General features: G+C 49.6%; 8 protein-coding genes across 8 annotated transcripts; 3 read left to right on the top strand and 5 right to left on the bottom strand.

Annotated features, from left to right (window-relative positions):
• Nucleotides 1–230: 230 nt before the first annotated feature.
• PV08_02506 (uncharacterized protein) lies at nucleotides 231–2,189 on the bottom strand (the record flags this gene model as incomplete). The annotated part of the gene is made up of 3 exons (XM_016376864.1): nucleotides 231–1,497; nucleotides 1,587–1,701; nucleotides 1,766–2,189. The coding sequence occupies 3 exons, from the start codon at nucleotides 2,187–2,189 to the stop codon at nucleotides 231–233; spliced, it is 1,806 nt and encodes a 601-aa protein (XP_016238434.1).
• Nucleotides 2,190–2,808: 619 nt separating this feature from the next.
• On the top strand, nucleotides 2,809–4,059 carry PV08_02507 (uncharacterized protein; the record flags this gene model as incomplete). The annotated part of the gene is made up of 4 exons (XM_016376865.1): nucleotides 2,809–2,854; nucleotides 2,917–3,064; nucleotides 3,139–3,879; nucleotides 3,948–4,059. 4 exons carry the CDS (start codon nucleotides 2,809–2,811, stop codon nucleotides 4,057–4,059), a joined length of 1,047 nt encoding a protein of 348 aa, XP_016238435.1.
• Nucleotides 4,060–4,455: 396 nt separating this feature from the next.
• Nucleotides 4,456–6,172, bottom strand: PV08_02508 (uncharacterized protein; the record flags this gene model as incomplete). The annotated part of the gene is made up of 6 exons (XM_016376866.1): nucleotides 4,456–4,599; nucleotides 4,663–4,852; nucleotides 4,907–5,086; nucleotides 5,144–5,354; nucleotides 5,444–5,606; nucleotides 5,657–6,172. The coding sequence occupies 6 exons, from the start codon at nucleotides 6,170–6,172 to the stop codon at nucleotides 4,456–4,458; spliced, it is 1,404 nt and encodes a 467-aa protein (XP_016238436.1).
• A 7,303-nt stretch (nucleotides 6,173–13,475) lies between these two features.
• On the bottom strand, nucleotides 13,476–14,396 carry PV08_02509 (uncharacterized protein; the record flags this gene model as incomplete). Its single annotated transcript, XM_016376867.1, has 2 exons — nucleotides 13,476–14,203; nucleotides 14,264–14,396. 2 exons carry the CDS (start codon nucleotides 14,394–14,396, stop codon nucleotides 13,476–13,478), a joined length of 861 nt encoding a protein of 286 aa, XP_016238437.1.
• Nucleotides 14,397–15,399: 1,003 nt separating this feature from the next.
• On the top strand, nucleotides 15,400–16,172 carry PV08_02510 (uncharacterized protein; the record flags this gene model as incomplete). The annotated part of the gene is made up of 2 exons (XM_016376868.1): nucleotides 15,400–15,732; nucleotides 15,786–16,172. 2 exons carry the CDS (start codon nucleotides 15,400–15,402, stop codon nucleotides 16,170–16,172), a joined length of 720 nt encoding a protein of 239 aa, XP_016238438.1.
• An 813-nt stretch (nucleotides 16,173–16,985) lies between these two features.
• On the top strand, nucleotides 16,986–17,955 carry PV08_02511 (uncharacterized protein; the record flags this gene model as incomplete). The annotated part of the gene is made up of 2 exons (XM_016376869.1): nucleotides 16,986–17,300; nucleotides 17,422–17,955. 2 exons carry the CDS (start codon nucleotides 16,986–16,988, stop codon nucleotides 17,953–17,955), a joined length of 849 nt encoding a protein of 282 aa, XP_016238439.1.
• Nucleotides 17,956–18,253: 298 nt separating this feature from the next.
• On the bottom strand, nucleotides 18,254–19,113 carry PV08_02512 (iron donor protein CyaY; the record flags this gene model as incomplete). Its single annotated transcript, XM_016376870.1, has 2 exons — nucleotides 18,254–18,583; nucleotides 18,709–19,113. 2 exons carry the CDS (start codon nucleotides 19,111–19,113, stop codon nucleotides 18,254–18,256), a joined length of 735 nt encoding a protein of 244 aa, XP_016238440.1.
• Nucleotides 19,114–20,216: 1,103 nt separating this feature from the next.
• Nucleotides 20,217–20,489, bottom strand: PV08_02513 (ribosomal protein L30; the record flags this gene model as incomplete). Its single annotated transcript, XM_016376871.1, has 1 exon — nucleotides 20,217–20,489. The coding sequence occupies one exon, from the start codon at nucleotides 20,487–20,489 to the stop codon at nucleotides 20,217–20,219; it is 273 nt and encodes a 90-aa protein (XP_016238441.1).
• Between the last annotated feature and the right edge of the window lie 546 nt (nucleotides 20,490–21,035).

The following is a 21,035-nucleotide window of genomic DNA, read 5'->3' on the forward strand; positions in this document are numbered from 1 at the left end:
AGTTCCATCTGACGCTTCGACCGACAGTTGAAGCCGGCCGTTGTTGCCATGCATGGATATCTCCCACTAAATAGTATTTGTTTACAATCGTCCGAGTCAGATATATCAGCGCAGTGTCCCCGCATGTGGACTCCTTTGTTGTTGTTCTCACAGTGAGCAGAGACCGCGGATAGACTTGGCCAATGTTCGCGCTTGATACATTGTCACATAGCTACCTACTGCTCAGGGTATTACTGCTGCTTGGTGGCTGGAATCAGCGGTACTAGCAGATGTGAGTCGTACACCCCACCTGTATGTATCACGGCGGTTCCCTTGTTGTATGTGGGTGGCTTCAGCATCGGTGTATGCTCAGGTCTCGTGTTATAACCCGCAACGGTCAACTTGAGCACCTGGCCGCGTCTCCAAAGCATGCCATGCGGCCACATCTCGATTATTACAGGAACGATCTCGCCATTTCGGAGTTTCTCCTCCCTGCGGTGCGTATAGACTGGTTGACTCGGGGTCGATTTCGTCATGTCGAGCTCGCGATGGCTTACCCGCAACCTCCCCGTTGACCCTTCGGAGAAGAATAGATCGTACGCCTTGCTTCCAGCCCGATGTCCCTCGAAAACCTTCCGTCGTTCTGCATCCGGATTAGGCTGTAGATAACCTGCGTCGATACATGTGGTCTCGAGCAACTCCCCGTCGGCACCAAGCTTGGACACTTTGACAAAAAGGTCCAGATCGTCGGTGCCAACAGCCTCCACCCAGAGTTTCAGAGAAAAAAAGCCTGTCAACTCCATATCGTCTGAACAGGTGTAGAAGAATTCAGCCTTGCCTGTTCGGGCGTCAAACGCGGTTGAAGAAGAGTCCGCCACAGGTGCACTCATCTGGAGGCTAGCATTGCTGCAATGCAGGAACATCTTTGTTGGAAGCTCACGAGCTAAGGGAAAGTCCTCCTCTGGCCGGTTGATCAAGTCGGTCCCACCGGGGTTCAAGACACACATTCGAACTCTCGGAGTGTAGATCCAGTCATTCTCGATGCCCTTGAGGTAGTAGTCGTAGAATTTGCGAAGATCTTCGGTATTTTGGGGGTAGTACAGATCCGGCCACTCATGGCTGTTGTGCACACGGAGCCATTTCTCGTTCTTGGGAGTTGACACTCCCAGATAGCCCTTGAAGGTGCCGCGCGTATGTAGCAGGTTGGTCCAACTTGACACGACATACATTGGAACAGTGATGCGGTCTAGCTTGGCTTTCCGGTCTTCCCAGTACTCGTTCCACAGAGGATACTTTGCAGACATGGCTGTGACATCCTCGGCCTTCCCACGACAGGGTGAGGACTCGTTCAGAATATTCTGTTGAAATTCCGGGGCAGGAATCCCCCCTCGCATGACATCGTCATTGTAGAGATCACTCCAGCCCTCCCAGGGCGCCAGACAGGCCAAGTGAGGCGGCTGTTCGGCACCAATAAACCATTGGGTTTGCGAAAGCCACGAGTTGCCAGCGTACGACACCCTTCAAGGCACAGGCCAGACTGTCAGCCGAACACTCTGCACAACAACGAATACAACTCGAGAGCCAGGATGAAGTGCGACAAGACTTACTTTCCATTGCACCAATCCTGGGAAGCCAACCATTCCACCAGGTCATAACCATCTTGACCGTCGAGTGTACAGTTGAGATGTGCATCTCCTTCCGACATCCAGGAACCACGCACGTCTTTTCGATAGGCACGATAGTCAGCCTTCAAATGCGAGAGGGTTTTAGATCCAAAAACACCAACCAGGATGAGCAATCGCATAGCCGTGTAAACACCAGTATGCCGGATCCAGCCCCTCGAACTTCTCCAGCGAGCTCACTGTGCATTGTGGTACGCCCATGCGATATGGCATCTTATCGAAAACGGCTCTGTTGAATCCTCCCAGCTTGCCAAAGGGACCGGCACACACGATGACAGGCACTTTTTGGACATCACATCCTGGAGGCCGGTATAGGTCGACATATATCGTTGTTCCATCACGTAAATAGACCGAGATGTCGCGTTCAAAGAGAATGTCGCAAGGAAGTGCCAAAGCTCCCTCCTTGAGAATGGAGCCGCGCGGTAGAATCTTGGTCTCTGGTTTGAATCCAGGATAATATGGGTTGTTTTCCACGCTACCTCCGTCGCAGTAAATGATTTCCAACCCCGTGGATGGTTGTGCTATCATGATTCAAATGCACGAAAATGCGTGAAGCAAGTTCGTTTCGTGCAGAGAAGGAGTGGGCTTGGAATGATCTGAATTAAGTCATCAAGCGACAAGATCATTCATGTTGGCCTGAAATGATCCATAGACGGCCCTTGAAGGGGACTCTGACTGTTTGCCCAGCTTGCTTCTTGTGCTGCTCATGGTCTCCAGCGGTGGAGCAGGATTTCCCCAGGTCTCTCCAACCCGTGGCCGACGGACGGAGACGCCACGAGAGCTTCGGGGAACTGCTGTTTGCCCTCGAGCTCACCTCCACCCTCAACCGGTAATGTGGTGGGGACCCCGACGCCAACGACCTTCCTAACGTTGCTCGTGGTTTACAGTGCATTAGCCCGGCTTACTGAGCACCTCGACTCGCGTCTGTTTAGCCCTGGAAGCTCAAAATTTGTGGATCCGGCAGCGATGGAGAGTATGTACTCACACCAGATCTGAAGCGCCCGGCCCGAATTCGTCAATCCTTGGACTGACTGATCACGCTTTGCCAATTTGCACTTCTCGTAAACTTACAGTTGCGTCCTTCGGTTACTCGATATTCTCTTTCAAAGCCAGCCTCGTAGGCTAGTGGGATCACACCAAGGCAACAATGGGCGTAGACCATGGACCTATGGACAACACGATTGAATTCCTAGGTAAGAGTCTTTTTGATGGCGGTGCACATCGCCTTGCAATACAATAGTTAATTCCCAAATAGGAGCAACGACGTATCGGGTCCGATCTAATGGGTTGACTCTCTTCCTCGACACGTACATCGACCGTCCGTCGGCGACACCAGGGCCGTTCTCCGTCGAGTCGATTACTGAGGCCGACTATATCTTCATATCTCACGCGCACTTTGACCAGTACGCTGCAAATCCCTCCACCCTTCTGAGCTTCCCGGAGATCCTTCCAGAATACTAAAGCATAATGCAACTAGTCTCCCAGGCTGTGACCGCATCGCCCTGCAGACAGGAGCACAGGTTGTCGGAAGTTGCGAAGTGATCCGTCTGATGCGCGAGGCTGGAGTCCCGGAACGCCAATTGATTCCCGTGGCTGGAGGGGAACGGATTCCTCTCTTCAAGCGTGCGACCTGGGAGGCAGCCTTGAAGGGAGAATGCAAGCAGCGGGACAATTTCCCCGACGCGACTCGAGAACCGCACCATTCTCTAGCCGTTTCCGCAGTCGACGTGTGGCCGTCTCTCCACGCCATGATCATCGACCACAACACGCCAGAGGTATGGGACACTGCCAGTGTGACTCCGTCGGTTGATGACAGACCGTATGCGTGCACACTGGACATCACGCGTGGCATGAGATATGGCCTCTTACAACTCGACAAATTGGTTCCCGAAGAAAAACGAGACGCCCGGATGCAGTCCTTTATCGACTTTGTCAAAGATCCCAAGAATGTCTTCTCACACTGCGACGGGGGCCAGCTGATGTACAATTTTCGCTTCTTCGACAGCGGAAAAGTTATGCTCTGGAATGCCCACCTGGGCGGCTATGAAGGTATCCTGCGGGATCTGGAACCCAAGCCTGATCTGGCCCTCTTGGGCATTCCGGGAAATGCGAACCTGAATGGCCGACCGTTCAAGGGATCAGGGGCGGAGTTCTTGAAGCTTGAGTGCGAGTGGCTTGGACAGCCAGAGAGGGTGTGTTGGTGTCTCCATGACGAAACGTAAGTGTCTGGACCATGCAAATCTGATCCTTGTTCTGAATTTATCTGACGGATGCACTTCGTGATAGTCCTATAAAACCCTACCGCGTGGATCCGACTGCAGCGACGAGACTTGTCGAGGCCGAGACGAGATCGAGGGTCTGGGAACTGGAACCAGCAAAGGTCTATCCGCTTTTTTGAAGATTCTCAGCAATTCAAGGCCCCAAAGACCATGTTCGTGTACTGAAATATCCCTATGTCTGTCCAAAGCAACGCTTCTACTGTTGACCGCTCAGGGTCGGAAACCGAGGCTTTCTTCCAAATAGGATAGATAGTATACATTGGTGGGAGAGTTGCTTCCAGGATCACTCTCCACAACGTCATACCTTGGTCACTTGTCTTTATACAGTGCAGCTACCTGGGACCCTTCAGCCCTTGGACATCGTGGAACGGAATTATTTGAAGCACTCGATTCTGCGCCACCAATTGCGATACTGCGACTTGAGTATCAGTCCATGTTTCGATCTACTACTCCTGGATGTGTGTCAAGAGATCCAAGCAGCTATGATAAACTCAAGCCGTCCCAATGTAGTTGATCTAGCCCTGGAATTCAGGTGCATCGTCGGAATAGGTAGGTTGGTAGAACAAGCTGCCCAACCTCTGTACATTATAGGCCACTCCCAGTAATAAGCCGATCCACTGGACCTTGAGCCAGCCCATCCATGTTGACGAATCATCCGACTAAAAAGGGGTCACAAGTTAGTTTCCTTGGGCTGTAGACTGGAGACGGCGGCCTAAACTTACGAATACATTTGCTCCACCACTCTTCTCTACCCATGAGAATGCCCGTGGGATCATTTCCGCCTCGTATGACTTGCACGCAGCTTCAATGGCAGGCGTTGTTAATCCCCCCTTCATCGCTTTGTCATTGAGTCCTACCAGAAGTGGGAGGAGGACCGCGGTATCCCGCATTGATTGATTCCCACCCATACCACTGTGGATTGATAGTCAGCAAAATTGTAAGATGATGAGATTTCCGAGCACCCACCGAGATGCCATCATTGCGTGAATAGCATCGCCCACCAACATCACCCTCGGATGGCCCTTTTCAGGCGTCAACTCTGTGCGAACTCTCTCGCGCCACTTCACGTTTCCGTGAGGTCTAAAGCTCGCTCGAGCTTGGGAAATGTACAAGTCTGAACCCTTCAGAATCTTAACGATCTCTTGACTATTTGAGGAAGCGTCAGTACACCAGGCTTGCGATATGAGAAAGGACGAGACCCACTATTTTTCACACCAATGTTCTCCCATATCCTTTTCAACGAAATTCCATTGCTTGTCCAGTGGCCACTCCTTGATGTCTTTCGGTACATCCGCCACAGGAATGCCATAGGCAAAGAAACACGAGGAGATTGACTCGTCATGTTGCACAGCACCTTTTCCATCTTTTGCCGTGGAAGCAGCAGTTCTCGATATGTCTTTGTCAGGTAGATAGGCTAATTTTTGGGCAGGACAGGATTAGACAGCGCTCCGGCGCCAAAGGATCCGGCGAATAGAGCGGGAGAGATGGGAGCTTATATCATACCGCAGTAATACATGCTCCGCTGAGCCGCCGAGCATCCCAGCGGTGCACTCCAAAGTTCTTTGTCTCCTTTCATGTATCGATGCGTGGGGAGATCAGTCTTGGACAGGAAGCCCCAGTGTGAATCTATCAGTATCAGATTATTCAGCCCAACCTGTGGATTGATCTGTGAGAGAATTAGTGCCCTGAAAGAATGGTGAGCTTGTAGCATGTCACCTTGGAGTTCGCTCCGTCTGCGGCAATGAGGACATCACAGTCACTGAAAGTACCGTCCTCAAAACGGACCCTGACTTTTTCGTCATCAGATCCCGGGTCAATGATAGAATAGTTCTTGAAGTCTTTGTCGTAAAATATCTTGCCTATATCATCCAGAGGTTCGGCAAGTAAATCGCGCAGAATTTTGCGACTGATAGCCGCGGACTTTTCGTAGTTGGGAAACCGGTTGAGATCGAGTAGAGGTTTGAAGCTGGCATCGTAGATGATGGGAGCTCCTGCGAACTTTCCACTACTGCGGCCGAACTTGGAAATGATGGCCTGTTTGCGTTCTGTAGTCAAGCAGGCACGGAACCCCTTCAGCGCATTCTCGCCGAGACGAATCTGATATCCTTCTCTCTTCGCATCTCGAGCCAAACGTTCATAGACCTCGACTTCAATGTCGTGGTTGAGCAGACCGTTCGCGAGCAAGTTGCCCGCGAGGCCTGACCCTACAATGATGACCTTGAATGGTGCCATGTCTCTTGATGGGATGTAGAAGCTTACAGGGCCGTTTCAACTGTGGAAATCAAAACAAACGTTTTGTCTTTTCTCGGTGTGCTGCGTCCTCGCTTATGCCACCGCCTGTCGTCTAGATGGTCGGAAACGCTTCACCCGAGTGACCGAGTGGGACGGCGACGGTAGATGATCAGATCCAGTGAGGTCGAGAGAGCGCAACTGTGGGCGGCACCTGTGGGCGGCATCTGTTCGCAAGCCAGGATCTAGAACATCTGCATTCCTTGCGCCTGGGCAAGTTTGGATGGTGGGGGAGAAGCAGCCACGACGGAATCCCGAGCTGCACAACAGGGGCTCACCAGGCTCCCCCGCAAACGTGGACGTTCTAGCTCAAGGCCGAGCAGAAGCCTGGTGCCTCTCCTTCCGACCCAGTACCCGGCAGAGAACCTTTTCAATCAAGATAAAACGTGAACGGAATCTGACTGAGCGTGAAGGAGACTGCAACGCGGAAGAAGTCGAGAACTTCGACTCGGAGAGACGACCATTCAACGAGCCCACTGAGAAGCGACACAGATGATAAAATCCGTCCGAGATCCCGTCCATCAGCCCCACGCGGAGAGAGTCCCCGCCTACTAGGGCCAATCTCCTCTCCTTGGTTAGCTTCTCCAGCAAAGCTCCCCAAGTTCCCCAGGTCAGGCTGAGCTAACCATGGGGCAGAGATATGGGTCGACGAGTCCGAGTCTATCCTGGAGACCCAGACACAGACCACTTTGTCAAAACAAAACGACTCGCCATCGAAGTCCACGACCGTCATTGTTGAAAAGGCCAGCGGACTACGGAGCATTGCCATGACTACGCAATACGGCACATTCTCAGTTCTTTAGGGATCTGTTTAAGGAGTTGTAGAAGTCTCGTGGCATCATGCTTTCGAGCCATGGCGGTCGAAGTCTCCGCGTAGTCAGAACTTGAGCTTCGCTGTCAAAGTGTGCATGGCATTAGGTTACTGCAGAGCAACTATTCTCTGAATGCTCAAGGACATCTCTTGACTTCGAGCGATGGACTGAGATACGGCGAAGGTGTGGTCGTAGCGGCGTGAAGAGAACTAATTGACTACTAGAAGTGAGGGAGCGACCTGCCGCTATATATACGTAAGAGCAAGTAAGCCCATATAGCAATCGGCAATAAGTATCACCGATGCCGGAACTAAAATCACAAAGGACCTGATCGTGGCATCGAGGGAAGAAACCCTTCAAAAGCAATTCGGCGGCAAATGTCCCTGCAGCCTGCGTTGTGCTGATATTGTGCAACACTCAGTTCTAGGCGATGTCGGGGGGCTAAATGGGATGTATTGACGAGTCTGACCTCCAGGACTAGGAGGTCGCTGTTCTATCTATTTATATGTTAGAGGAGTGAAAGTTTTCTCGTCTTGGTGGAGAGGTTTTTCTCCCGGGCATCGGCGGCGACCGATGAGGTCCTCGTCGGGGCCGGCGTCCTTGTGTCGGGGAGGTCCTGTTCCTCTATCCTGAGGACTATAATATAGCGAAAATATGACTAAAGTGAGTGAATTCATGGTGTTGCAAGGTTTACAAAAAAAGCGTTCTAGATGGCGAAGTTTCACGGAGGCGTTCAGCGCAAGTATGGAGGTTATAATGACCCCGTCACAACTCAGCCTTGTTCAACATACCTCCTCAGGAAATGATGCCATTATCGTTAGTGTGAAAACATCAGGATAGCATTTCCTGGATGTCAGTGAGGTTGAGTTACTTGATGAAAGCCTCGTGTTTTTGCCTCGGCAAGGCCTTCGTGAGGCCGTCGGCAATCATATTGTTCGTCGGCGTCCAATCGAGGTTGATTCGTCCTTGTTGGACCTCTTGCCTAAGCCAATGCCGATAAACATCAACATGACAGAGTCTTATAGACAGCTTTTCGTTCTTAATTAGTAGTTAAATAGTCTATAAGTTATCGAAGAGCAAGAGCGAGGTCTCCTTAAGATCTAGATTAATATTAGCGAACATTCTCTTTCACCATATTATTTCGCTCGTCGCATTAAAGAGGGCAAGAAGTTCAGCCTTGATGAAGGACATTATAACTATCTTTTGTTTCTTAGACCTTTAATTAATAGGCCCTTTAAATAGTGTTAGGATATAGCCATTAAAGCTTCTTCTAGTCTTAGGGTCATCGGCGAAGAAGGCGTTTGACGCGCAGAGAAAGTGTTGATTAGATTAACTATTATATATAAGGAAGAAGTGTTTTATACAGTAGAGATATATAATCACTCTATTTATGGCCTTGACGTGCACACTTAATAGATTGACTAGAAATTAGGCTAGTTTGAAGTGAGCAAAGGCGATATCTAGTCTAGTTATATAGAAAGCGAATAAGATAAATCTAATATATTGTTAATATATATAAATCTCTTGTGATAAGACCTATTCTTTATAAGAGTATAACTTACTAGTTAATAGTGAAGTATTAGATAAATAATTAAGTTATTTAATATAGAACTTAGCTATAATTTTGTCAATATATAAATCGAGCGATAAGTGAATAGTTTTATTATTATGGTCTTATAAAATATAAATTTTAAGAAACTAGTTTATGTCTTTTATAACCCTAAACTTAAAGCGTTTCTGTAACTTAATTATAAATTAGCGAAACAAGATCTTTTTATTTTTATAATAGAGAATCATAATATTGTCTATATAGAAGAACACTAGAAAGTTAAAGTTATAAAATAAGTAGTTAATGTTTAGTATCTCTATAAGCCTTAATTCCTTAAGTGTTATAGTGAATATATTATATTATAGCAAGAAGGATTTCTTAAGACTATAAAGCGCTTTTAGAAGGCGTAGAATCTTTTCTGGCCTAGAATAATCTTGAGGATACTCGATATAAATCTTCTTTTTAATAGATAAGTTAAGAAAGATATTGATAGTATTGACCTATTAGATTTCGAGATTAAAGAATATTATAATAACTATAAGAGCATAAAAGATCTTAAGTATAAGGGTTACTATATATATATTATTCTATGTTGACTATATGTGAATCCTCACTATAGTTAGCGAGGCAAGGAACCAACCCTAGGGACCCAGGAGACTAAGCCTCGTGACTATCAAAGTCCATAGCCTCGCCCAGAACTCCAACTAGTTAACCACAGCCTCACTCAGCCAGCTAAGTTAAGATCATGACTCACGAGTGAAGGCTATGACTCACGAGTAAAGGTTATGACTCACGAGTGAAGGATATGACTCATAATGCTTGGTTTCTTCGTCACTCGTTAGCTATTTAAGGAGGGCTTAACTCACCTCGAGATAAAGTCCTTTAAGCTTCACTCACAACACTCATTTATAGTTATCCTTGTATACAAGGCAATTCACGCTATTCCCTGCCATTATCTTCACCATTCCCCACTATAACTTGGTCCTCTTGACAAATACTAGGTAGCTTGTCTCTAAGATTATATAATTATACTGTCTTAAAGAAGTAAATAATGCGAGGCTATTATTAACAAGTAAGAGAAGATTAAAAGGGAAATTAGTTATAAACAGTAAATTAATTAGACTTCTCGACATTAACTCTAGACATTAAAAGTTTAGAGAGAGTCGCTAGAATATATAAAAAAAGGGAAATAAGTCTGCGTTAATTGATAAAGTTTCTCGCTGTGGTTTTAGGAAATCTTAGGGAGAGACTATCCTTGTCGAGTTCTCGAGGTATTATGATCAGGGTAGAGAAGTCGAAGGCGACTCTCATTCTCGAAGAGCGAGATAGCTCGCTTACTAGTGCTGAAGGGAGACTGTTTCTGGTCCCTATCGATGGTTACATGTTTGCGTGGTGCATAGAATGGCTCAGCGTGAGAAACGGAAGGGGGGATAATATCGATAGACTGAGACACGGCGAAGGGTGGGGAGCATGCAGGGGACCTGGTCTTGGCATCGAGGGAAGAAACCCTTTAAAAGCGGCGGCGCAGGCCGCCAAATTCGGCGGGAAATTTCCCTGCAACCTGCGTTGTGCTGTAAAGACGGTACTGACAGCGCCCGCAACTCAGCCTAGTCTAATATATAGATTTATATTTATATGTTTATCTGTAAGGTTGTGAATTACTTGTCTCTGAAAGTGTCACTTGTCGTCTACGGAGTAATTGAGATTCACTGTCCTGTTGACTCGTGGCGATGATAACCTCAGCCCCATTCGACACGAGTATAATATCTTCTTTCACGACCCAAGGATAGTTGTTCTGCAAGGTAGCAACATCGCGATAGTTCAACGATGTAGCTTCGAAGCGGACGAAACAGCCATGACTTTCGAGGAGGGGCTATTGGTCCTGAAGCTTGATATTAGAGGCCGTAGAACCCATTGTCCTTACAAAGGTACAAGAGAAAAAAAGGCTATTCAGTCGCTCCAGGTTCGAGAGAGCCGCTGATCTCCAGCCGGCGCCAGCCTTATCAGGGCAGCGCGAGACTTCGATGGTATATAGATGACGGTTCTACCGAGATAGCAGTAGCCTGTAGGCAGGCCCTTTTCACCACCGCGGACCCGAGCCGTCCAAGAAACACCTACCCAGAAATATCGGTCGATACTGTGCCTATCGAAAACGTGAGCTACAAACAATTAACAGGGCGAAATGTTCAACCCTGCACGTTACTGGTCACGCGGAAGCGATGTCTCTAGCCGCGCTCACAATAGCGCGCCTACGTCCTCAACTTCTCTAGCTCAGGTCTTTGTACTGAAATTTCATGAGAGCGACACTAAGGAGAAGGTGATGATGATGATGAGTCAAGAAATCGTCATCTGAAGCGTGATGGTGGATCGAGAAGTCAGCAGACTGCCGTGAACACTGTAGACAGAACGTATCTACCTCAGCATCCGAACTAGAAAGTCTTAATTCTAGTATTCGCTACGACGTTTCTCCCAAAGTTACCTCGGTATGCTCTTAGTTTCGCTTCAGTAGACCTATTCTGGATGAAGATTTCCGGAAGTATTGAACTGTTTTTAGGGACAACAGTGCCCCACATACACCACACAAAGCAGCACCGAAAACAGGGACCTATACTGTTGGACTAGGCTGAGTTGCGAGCGATGTCAGTGACCGTCTTTACAAGTCATATACTCACGCCTAGCGCCTTAGCGCCTTCGGCGGAACGCCGACGCCCTCACGTTCCTTACAACTTTTGCAACACCATCAATTCACTGTTTCTAGTCATATATGACTATATTCTCGGCCTTCACAAGGAGGGCTTCTCTCCGTCTAGAACGTCGCCCGATAGAACGCCGCCCGATAACGGCCAATGGCTCCATGCGGCGCGTTGTGCGACGGCGAGAAAGCCCTCCCTTGCAACGCTCCTTTTGCCTATATAATAGATAGAGATCTCCCTCCGAGAGAGGGAGGTCAGACTCGTCAATACATCCCATTTAGCCCCCAGACATCGCCTAGAGCTGAGTGTTGCATAACATATACCAAGGGTCTAGACCCATGCCACCTTCTTAACTGTGCACTTGAGAGGACTCTGCCTTCCAAGACAGAAATTGTACCTATCTAACCAATGTTTCTTCTTACCTAGATAGTAACCTGAATGAGCGTTCACTTTATGGAGACTATGTACATTTTCTCCTAACTCTATTCTTTGAGTTTTACACTACTTCTAGACAGACCAAATCATCGGGTACTGTAACGTGCAGCGAGAAGGTTTTCTATCTTGGCTCTGACATCGAGGAGCGTGATTCAAAATCGAATTGTGTCTGTAGTACTGAATATATAAAACTGGGCTCCTACTTATCTCGTTGGCCCATTCCTCATTCTGAAGCCCACGAGTCTCTCTATAATTTCACTTTAGCCTTTTCTTTCACAATGAAACTCTCGATCTTTACCTCTCTTTTCGTCGCCATTGGTACAATTCAAGGAGTGATGGCTGAATGCTGCCCTAGAGGAATCGGGGGATTCTTCTCCGTCGAAATTTGCCCTGACGCCACAATAAGGCAAGGAAGCTGGTGAGGCGTGGGGAAATGTAATATTTTTGGATGCAATTGCGACGGCGGTATGTTCAAGCAGTGGAAATCTCTTTGTTATATTTCAGGTTTAGGTACTTATTACAAGTTCTTCTAGGTTGTCGAAAGGACACGGGCCAGCTCTGCCCTACGGTGAATGGAATAGCATTAGCTTGCGCTAAAGCGTATGTCCCTCGAACCGGACTCACCTCGCAAGAGGAGAGAGAGGTCGTCATCCAGGGGGTGAATAGCCTCGGGCTCGAACAGTACTTGAAAGGGTGGGATGTATACGAGGCTTGCAAATTGTATTTGAGAGCCTCGACGGCACATTGTATTCAGTATTTGCCAGCTTCTGATGCCAAACAAGTACAGCTTGCAAAAGAAACTATAGCCAGTTGTGGGGGTAAAGGGCATTGTGCCTACTAAAAGGTTGAGAGCGAAACAAAGAGTGAAAGAATCTCTGCTGGAGCTATCTGAGTTCTAGGGGACGTGATGACCATATGTAGTCCTAGATATAGGTAGCTGGCTGACTCAGGTAGTCAAGGTGGTGGGACGGAATACTAGTCTAAATGTTACAAGTTGAGTTGGCGCAAAGATGCCGACACAGAATACGAATATAAAGGGAAGCAGACAAGCCGGTTGGGCTGAGTCCTGTGAACTACAGGATGCTCTGTGAGCGGAGCAACTGATCCAACAGGGCACAAGCACGACGCTCATTGGGTGACGACAATCTATATAGTCACACCCACTCCCCATAGTAGATAGAACCTTTGAGGTACACACTGATATCGACACAGGTCATTCTATTGCTCCATTGACCTAGAAGTAGAGCTCAGTCTGTATCAACAAGTTCACAACGATAGGTAGGTACCCATGGCCGGTCGACTCGATACCTAGGTACCTGTATACTCAAGTGTGTTCGAAAGTCGAGTCGTTCAGCTGGTCTATTCGAGTGATAAACCTTGGCATCTGTGATGTATTCGTGCTAGTGGGGAAGACCTTGCCTTGCTGACTCATTTATGTACCTTATGTCCTTGTATTTGGCCTCGTAGCTGCGGTGCACGGACCCTTGCGGGTGAAGCTAGATACCTACAGTACCACATTCTGGTCTCCAATTCGCCTACCAGCCAGTATTCAAAAGGAACCACAGGAGCTGTTAAGCAATCTTCTCGATTTCCTGACAATTTCATGCTGATCCAGCTGCTTGCATCTACAGCAAGCTTCTCGTGTTTCCCATCTGCTCAACCGCTGCGTTTCCGGAAACCTAACATTCCATATCGACCATGGGCTGCCATGGCCACAGATTCCCACTTGAATCTTCAAGTTTCTAGTAATACAGGATCTAAACGTCGATGGCATCAACAACGACGCCCTTGACCCAGGTGTACTGCAGGAGGCGAGCAACCTCTTGAGCAGTCTCGAGGCTCACAAGGGCGCTGACCAGATACAAACTGGCATCGATCCCACTCACGGCTCCCCCGCTTGTGATGACGCGCATGCCACCGAGTTTCAAACTCTTACGACGGACAAGATTCTCGTATCGGGCATTGGATTCTCGGCGTGCAAGACTGCCCTTGCGAGCGTTGGAGCCCTTGCGGCCCTTCTTGAAGACGTAGGGGTTTTCCTCAATATCCTCGCCGAGATCGAAACGGGCATTGTTCACGACGTATCGTTCCTCCATGACGTCGGTACGCTCGCCCATGTCTCGGGCTGCAGCGTCCTGGCACTCTTTCTCCAACTTGATGTAGTAGTCGGGATGGATGGTGGCACCGAGACCTTGGAGCAAGCCTTGCTGGGCAAGGAAGAGCGCGGCAGTGTCGACTGCGAGGAGGGTTCTTTCTCTCGCTGGGTCGGCAGCCTGCACCTCCGAGTAGGCTTTGACCAGCTTTGTAGGTTCCGCCTGCTCTTTCAAGATGTCCATTGCCTTTCCACCTGGGACGACCACGAGGTCGAACTCCTTCAAACGCTTGTGGGCCTCTTTGTAGGAGATGTGGGCGGTCAAGGTGACACCTTGTGCGGTGAGAACATTCTCAGAGGGGCCGGCAAAGGTGACATCAAAGGCTTTGGTTTCTGGTCGCGTGAGAGTTAGCGCGGGCCCCCAATCGGACAGGCACTGGAATCTGCACTTACCTGGATCGTTGGGATCGTACTGAGCGTGGGTGAGGACCTCGAGCGGGCCAGCGAAATCAAGGAGGTTCATGTTTTCGTGCATGGTAATGAGGACCTGGATAGGCTCATTGGCCTCTTCCCTGATTGCACTCATCTTGCCGGTTGATTGATGGATTAATGTCGGATGGGTATTGAGAGTAGAATTTTGGCAGTTGAGAAAATGATTGCGACGTGTTTTCACGAAGTAGTGAATTGAGATTCCTTGGCTCGGATTATTGTTTTGGTTGTGTGCGAGGTGGTGTGGTTACTGCTACGTGGTGTGATTGAGAGGACGAGAAGTGTGACCGAGAGCCTGAGAGGGATGGCTGGCATCATTCCCACACCGGCACTAAGCCCCAGGAAAGCCACTCTGTAGGCGCGGGGTAGCTTGAGGGGAATTGTCGCTAGTGGCTACTATAGGCGCTACTAGTCCGGATCCGGCGCCTGAGGGTCATGTGCACTGGCTCAACTTTGGTGAGGAGAGAAGGCTAGCTACAGGGACCGTGACACTGCACTCAGGATCAACAAAGAGGAAACCTCACATAAGAGATGGATTCTATAATAGTCTTCTAGACATGGACAACAGCGCAGTCGACAGCCCAATCGGATTGGATTTATCCAGACAGTTTCCGGCACGGTTAAATCTGCAGGAGAAACCTGTCAGAATTCCAAGTCAGAGCTAGCACCAGCATTGTTAACGAATCAGCAATCTTCTGAGATGTACCTCGATATGGTAGTTCCAACCAAGTATAACCCTTTAAAGAAAGTATCGCTTGCCAATTTCTCATAGCAACACCTTGTCAGTGCGTCCATGGTTGAATTTTGCCTTAGACATGCAGTCAATCTGTGTTGCAGGAGGCCCTGATTTGAGCGTTGATTGTAAATACATCGGCGCTTCCCCGTTGACCACGACGCGATGTATGAGGTGAGTGAGAAGGTCCAGAGAAGTATTTAAAGAACATCGCAGTTCCCAAACGCCTTTGAAGCATTGTTTCATGTTCGAGGAAACAGGCAACCTATTCAGACGATTGGAACATCGCGCTTCTCAGCTTTGCTCTCCCTGCGTTCACTTTTTGGTTTGCCCGTTCATCACCTTTGCAAGCAATCAAGCCAGCAATATGGTTAACAAGGTCATTGTTGTTCTTGGCAGTGGTCCAGGTATCGGAGTCGCAACGGCCTCTCTGTTTGCGTCTAAAGGCTTCGATGTCGCACTGCTGGCGCGCCACAAAGTGCGCCTGCAACAAGATACAGCCCAAGTTCAACAGGCCGGTCTGGGTGTCCACGTCAAAGCGTATTCTGTGGACATCTCCGATCACGTTGCTCTTTCGAAGACGCTCGATGAAGTCGTCACCGAACTTGGGCCTCCGGAAGTTGTTTTCTTCAATGCTGCCAGGGTGAGGCCGGCCAAGCTCGAGGATGCCACGCCGGATTACCTGCTGGAAGACTTCAAGGTATGTCGGACCAGGCCCTGGACGGGTTGATGTGTAGCTAAAGGTGTGGCAAGACGATGAGTCTGGGACTCTACGTGGCGGCAACATGGTCCATGCAACATCTGATCGCGAAGGCTGGTCGGCCGGACGCTCATCCTTCATTTTTGTACACCATTGGCGGTCTCTACAACCATCCGCTTGCAGACTACTTCTCCTTGGCCATGCAGAAAGCTGCACAGTTCAGCTTCATGGGCAGCCTGAACCAGGTTCTGGCACCACAAGGGGTGCATGTCGGGGGCGTCGATGTTCAGGGCCTCGTGGACGACAAGCAACCGGTGCTCAACGCCAGAAACATTGCTCAGAGTTTCTGGAAATTGTATGGGCAAGACGAGAAGACCTGGGAATTCAATATCGAGATGGGCAACTGGGATGAGTTCATCAGACAGATGACGGGTGAGTGATAGGCACAGTGAGGTCTGCTTAACCGGGTAAATTCGTTGCCATGTATAGGTCTAGCACCAGGTTCGTATTCCGTATCCAGACAATATTTATTCAAGATTATCGTGTCACCGACGGGTTTACCTGAGCCGAGAGCCGACAATACTGATTCGGCTGTTCAATATCTCAGAATGTTGGTTTGCTTCAATCACAAATGTGATAGTCCCTTATGCCATGCACGAGTAAACGATATTGGTGGAGAGAACCTGGCATTGTAGGAACATGTAGCAGTGGTGGCACTGGTGGGTACCTCCCTAAGTTAGGGGGGTTTATTAATGGCAGACTTTCCACGTGGAGGTGGCTTTGGCGAAATCCGTCTGGAGTAGAGGAGACGATTCAGATGAGGAAGCCTACGAGGGGAAATTGACAGCCTGGACAGGAACCCTTTGCGGGCGTGTGTTCGCCGCAGTTCGGCCGTCCAACTGCCTGTAACTAGTGAGTCTCGTTGACGCCATACAGACTGCGAAATCCACCCACGAGTCTTCACAGGCCGATTCCCGCTGCTTCGAACCTCCCCGACAACTACGAGAACACGGCGTTAACCCAGCGACCTACGAGTACTAACTAGTTAGTAACCGAGTTACAGCACTCGTACTTGGTTCTCTCCCTCTCTCTTTCTGAGATCGCAAATTCTCCTATCTTTGCGCCCTTCCAGAACTCTTTTTCATCCCTTCATTGATTTGATTAATTGTTCGAATCCCTTGCTTCTTGTTGATAAGGTTCCTTTGGGGTTTAGATTCGTTTTTGTTCTCTTCCTTCCCACTATTTTGATCACCATGCGTTTCTCCTCGACGCTACTCCTGCTGCCGCTGCTCGTGGCAGCCGACCAACAAGTAGCTTTCAAAGACCAGGCGGCGGCTTGGTTCGACAAAGCCAAGGCGTACCTCCCCAACGCGGCGGCGGTCGTCCCCAATCCTATCGATGCTGGCGCCGCACAAGTCGCAGATAGCAGGGTCGAGAAGATCAACCTTCGCAATTGGAAGAGCAAGCTGGGCCCCAAACTCGACACCGAGGAAGAATGGATGGTCTACATGACTGGAGGCAACAAGAGCTGTTTCGGTCGATGCGGAAAGGTCGATTTGACTTGGAATGTGAGTACCCCTGCCAGGACTCGATGCGCGCGCCCAGAAAGATCAACCCAGCTGCCTACCTTACTCACAAAGGCCATGCATATACCTCCGGTATCTAACATCATACGTTTCACCCTTTTAGGAATCGGTTCCTCTCCTCGCCGCGCTCCCAAAGACCGCATCATCCCCGCCGTTGCATCTAGGCTTCGTCGATTGCGACAAGGAGGCCGTTCTGTGTACGGGATGGGCCGCGTCATTGCCATCGATCTATCATTTCATGGTGCCAGTTCAATCGAACCCTCCATCCAAAGTGCCCCTCCGCGTCATCCCACTCAACTTGACTTCGGCGACCGTTGCCGACATCGTGGCCATCCCCTCCAACTCCAAGTCGCGATACCTCGAGGAAGAAGAATACACTGGCCTTCTGCACCCCTTTGACGGAATCGTGTCCCAGTTCGGCCTCCTGGAGCCGTTCGGCTACCTCATGTGGGGCTTGAGCACGATCCCCAGCTGGGCCATGATGATTGGTATTAGTTTCTTCTCGAGAAGGATCATGAACAGGAGAATGCAAGGTCCGCAAGCCGGGACCCCTGCTCCTGCTGCCGCGGCGCCCGCCGCACCTCGACCTGCGCCTGCAGCAGCCGTAGCGCAAGGAGGTGGACGGAAGAGAAAATGAGCGGGGAAAAGTGAAGTCGGTTATATAGCCAAAGGTACAAGATGAATGTAATGCTGGATATCATACAAAAGTAACTTGGATGGGAGGTTACCGCGCTTCAAGCAAGCCGGTGACCAGACAGTTGCGGATGAGACGCATACTTACTTTCTCTTGTCGCAAGAGATGATAGTTGTTAATTTTGTGCCTTGCACAGTACATCGAGGCTCTAATTACACCCATACATGAGTGTCGAGACTTTGTATTTTGTCCCTGCAACCTCGACCGCCTTGGACATTTTCATCGTCACATTGGCATTCATTCACGCAATCGATGAACCCTGACCGGCAGGACCTTCTCGTCCGCCGATAGCATCGGCTTCGTCCTCCTTTGTGACCTCGACACCGAGCTCTTTCTTCAACAAGTCACTCAGTTGGCTGTTATCGCGCAAGTAGACCCATCTTCCACCGGCTCCGTCGTCGCCAGCATCGACCTCTGAGCCTTCCTTCTCATGTTGCCCTGCGCCCGAGACCACCCAGTCGTACCGCTTCGGTCCAGACACGGGAGAAGACAGCCAGATCTGTTTGTTCGGAGGCTGTTTGTTGATCACGTACGTGCCGGCTTGCGGGTGAGTGACCGTGAGTACGCCAGCCTAGAGAAAACCAAGAAGTTACCCTGGGTTAGCACAAGTACAACTTTCTGGGCGTTTTTTCTCCTCTTTCTCTTCTTAGATACCGAAAGAAGGTAGAGGAGCGGGCCTGGAGTGGGCGGGCTTACCGAGAATTCAACCTCTAGGCCATCGGTTCTGGACTCGCTCAGCTCCTCGAGGGCCAGAACGAGCGTGTCGAGGTACTGGTCTGCTATCTCGTGGTACTCTGCGTCCGTAATCTGTGCGGGGCTGCTGCCGGGCGACGAGTCGGTGTTGGGTGGTTGTGGCTCTGAGCTTTCAGGGAGGATCCCTTTGTAGGAGACACGGGAGGTGGAAAACGTGCGAGGGCCGTCGCAGGAACGCAGGAGACGAGGGTTTAGTAGAGCTGAGGGTCTGAGCGCCAGAGGCGTCGAGGCTGAAGTAGCGTTGCGGCGGAGACTGGGAAGAAGACTTGATGAGGGACGGGTCGGCGTGGAGCGCGTGATTGTTGCTGCTGCTGCTCGAGCCGTGCGGAAGAGAGAGGTTGCTTTCATGGTGTCAGGTAGGTGGTGGTCGAGTTGAGTCCGAGGGGATCCAGCACGGAGCCCAGGTAGTATAGGGCGACGTATAGAGAGAGGTTGGATGGAAACAGATACGGAGAATCGCAGCGCAAATTGGCGAGGACGTGCTACTGAGTTGTCGCGTTGTCTTGCCTCCTCACATTTGATTTCCGTATGTCTGGAGGAGGAGGAGTGAATGAATGGAGCAATGACGACAATTGGCCGCCCTCGGAACAGAGCCAACTAACTTTAAAGCTTCTGCTATTGGCCGAGGCTCTAAAAAGCTCCCAACACCCATATATCCTCAAAGCTCGAATACTAATGAAACCGTTGCAGGGTCGAGGAAATTCAAGGTCCTTAGAGTCAGAACGTGGAGTCCAATCTGGTATCGCTCTAGAGAAGAAAAAAAGTTTTTTTGAGAACATGGTAGTCTGTTTAAAACTCCATAGGCTGTAGGACTGCTCCTACATTCAATCCATCATACCAGGACATCTACATTGCTTGCCAACCAGAATCACGCAATACTGATACAGATTGTACACCATGGCTGCGCGAGAGGCCTCTGGGATGCCATAGTGCTGTCCAGGATCCATGCTCTCTTCGGCGTGTCCGCAGAGCATGAACACGCCGAGGCTTCCTTGTGATATTTCGTCCCCGCGGAGGCCAAGTGAAGGCACACTGCGCTGCACGCCGTATCCTCCTAACGAATGCGCCTGGCTTTGGTCTCGTTGCTTCAGAGGTCTATGTCAGCTCCGTCTTGACCAAGTCCATCTAAGGAGCAAGGATCGGGTGTTCGGCGAAGAGCTTCCTCGCCGGAATGTTTTCGCAGTGCGTGGATGGAGAGCCCTTTCATCATCGATATGAGGACCAGCGTCTTTCAACTGTCCCTGGTGATGTTGCCTTTCTACCAGGGCCAAGTGCTCTCTCTGGACCACTTATTCAATGAAGAATCGATGAGGTTGTTCGAGAGGGGCTATTGTTGGGCGCAAGGCGTTGTATGGCAATCGTAGCAACTCCGACTCGCTGCGAGGAAGCCCCAACGGTATTATAGACCGCATTCCACATATGTCCAACACTCCTTGTTAACCGAGTAGTGCTTAATTCCGTCTCATGTCGGCGGCGCGAGCTTCGATATAGAACCCTGTATCCGGGACTCGTTCTTGGTGAACCTCTTGTTTCGTCAATGGCTTGTCGACTTCAGATACGGCAACCAGCTCTTTCACTTTCATGATTTGACCGGCTACTGATGGTGTGACAGGATGGAAAACTGTCGCCATGCGCTTGCGGAGTCCCAGGGCTTTGAGAACATTGCTGGATTTCGCAGGCAGACCTATGGCAGATCGTATTAAGGTGATTCGGAAGTAAGACATGATTGTCGAGTGATGGGGGTGGGGTCTTGAGATGTGGGCGAGAGGTCACGTCTTCGCAGGAACACTGTGATTGATTGAGAACGTTCTTGTCTACGAAGAAGGTCAAGTTCTAGGAATCTCGAAGGGAAAATGAAATTTTGCGGGTTTCCTGCCAAATACTGTACCGGAGAACTACGGTGAATTATTGTCTCCCTTGACGCTTGTCCATGCATTCATGTTTCTCCATTCGCAACTTCAACCAGCAAGACTTCTGTTCGGCAACGATGGCATTACGTTAACCGATACCTATAATAGAAAAATATGGCCCGTAGTTTCGAAGCTGGTAAGGAGATTACTCAAAGCACCGAGCTCGAAAATACACCGGTGACGGCGCTGCCTGGCTTGCTAGCATCAAGTATTGATCAGAGATGTAGACTTTGCTCTGTATGATGCAGAGAGGAGGAGTATTGTCGGGAGGGTTTCATAGAGCGAAAGCACAGATTTATAATTTTGACTTACCCGTGTGAACGTGTTTGTTCTTTCTTTGTTTACCCCAGATTTCAAGTG

Source organism: Exophiala spinifera (genome assembly GCF_000836115.1).
Source record: "Exophiala spinifera strain CBS 89968 unplaced genomic scaffold supercont1.2, whole genome shotgun sequence".
Classification (NCBI taxonomy): Eukaryota; Fungi; Ascomycota; class Eurotiomycetes; order Chaetothyriales; family Herpotrichiellaceae; genus Exophiala; species Exophiala spinifera.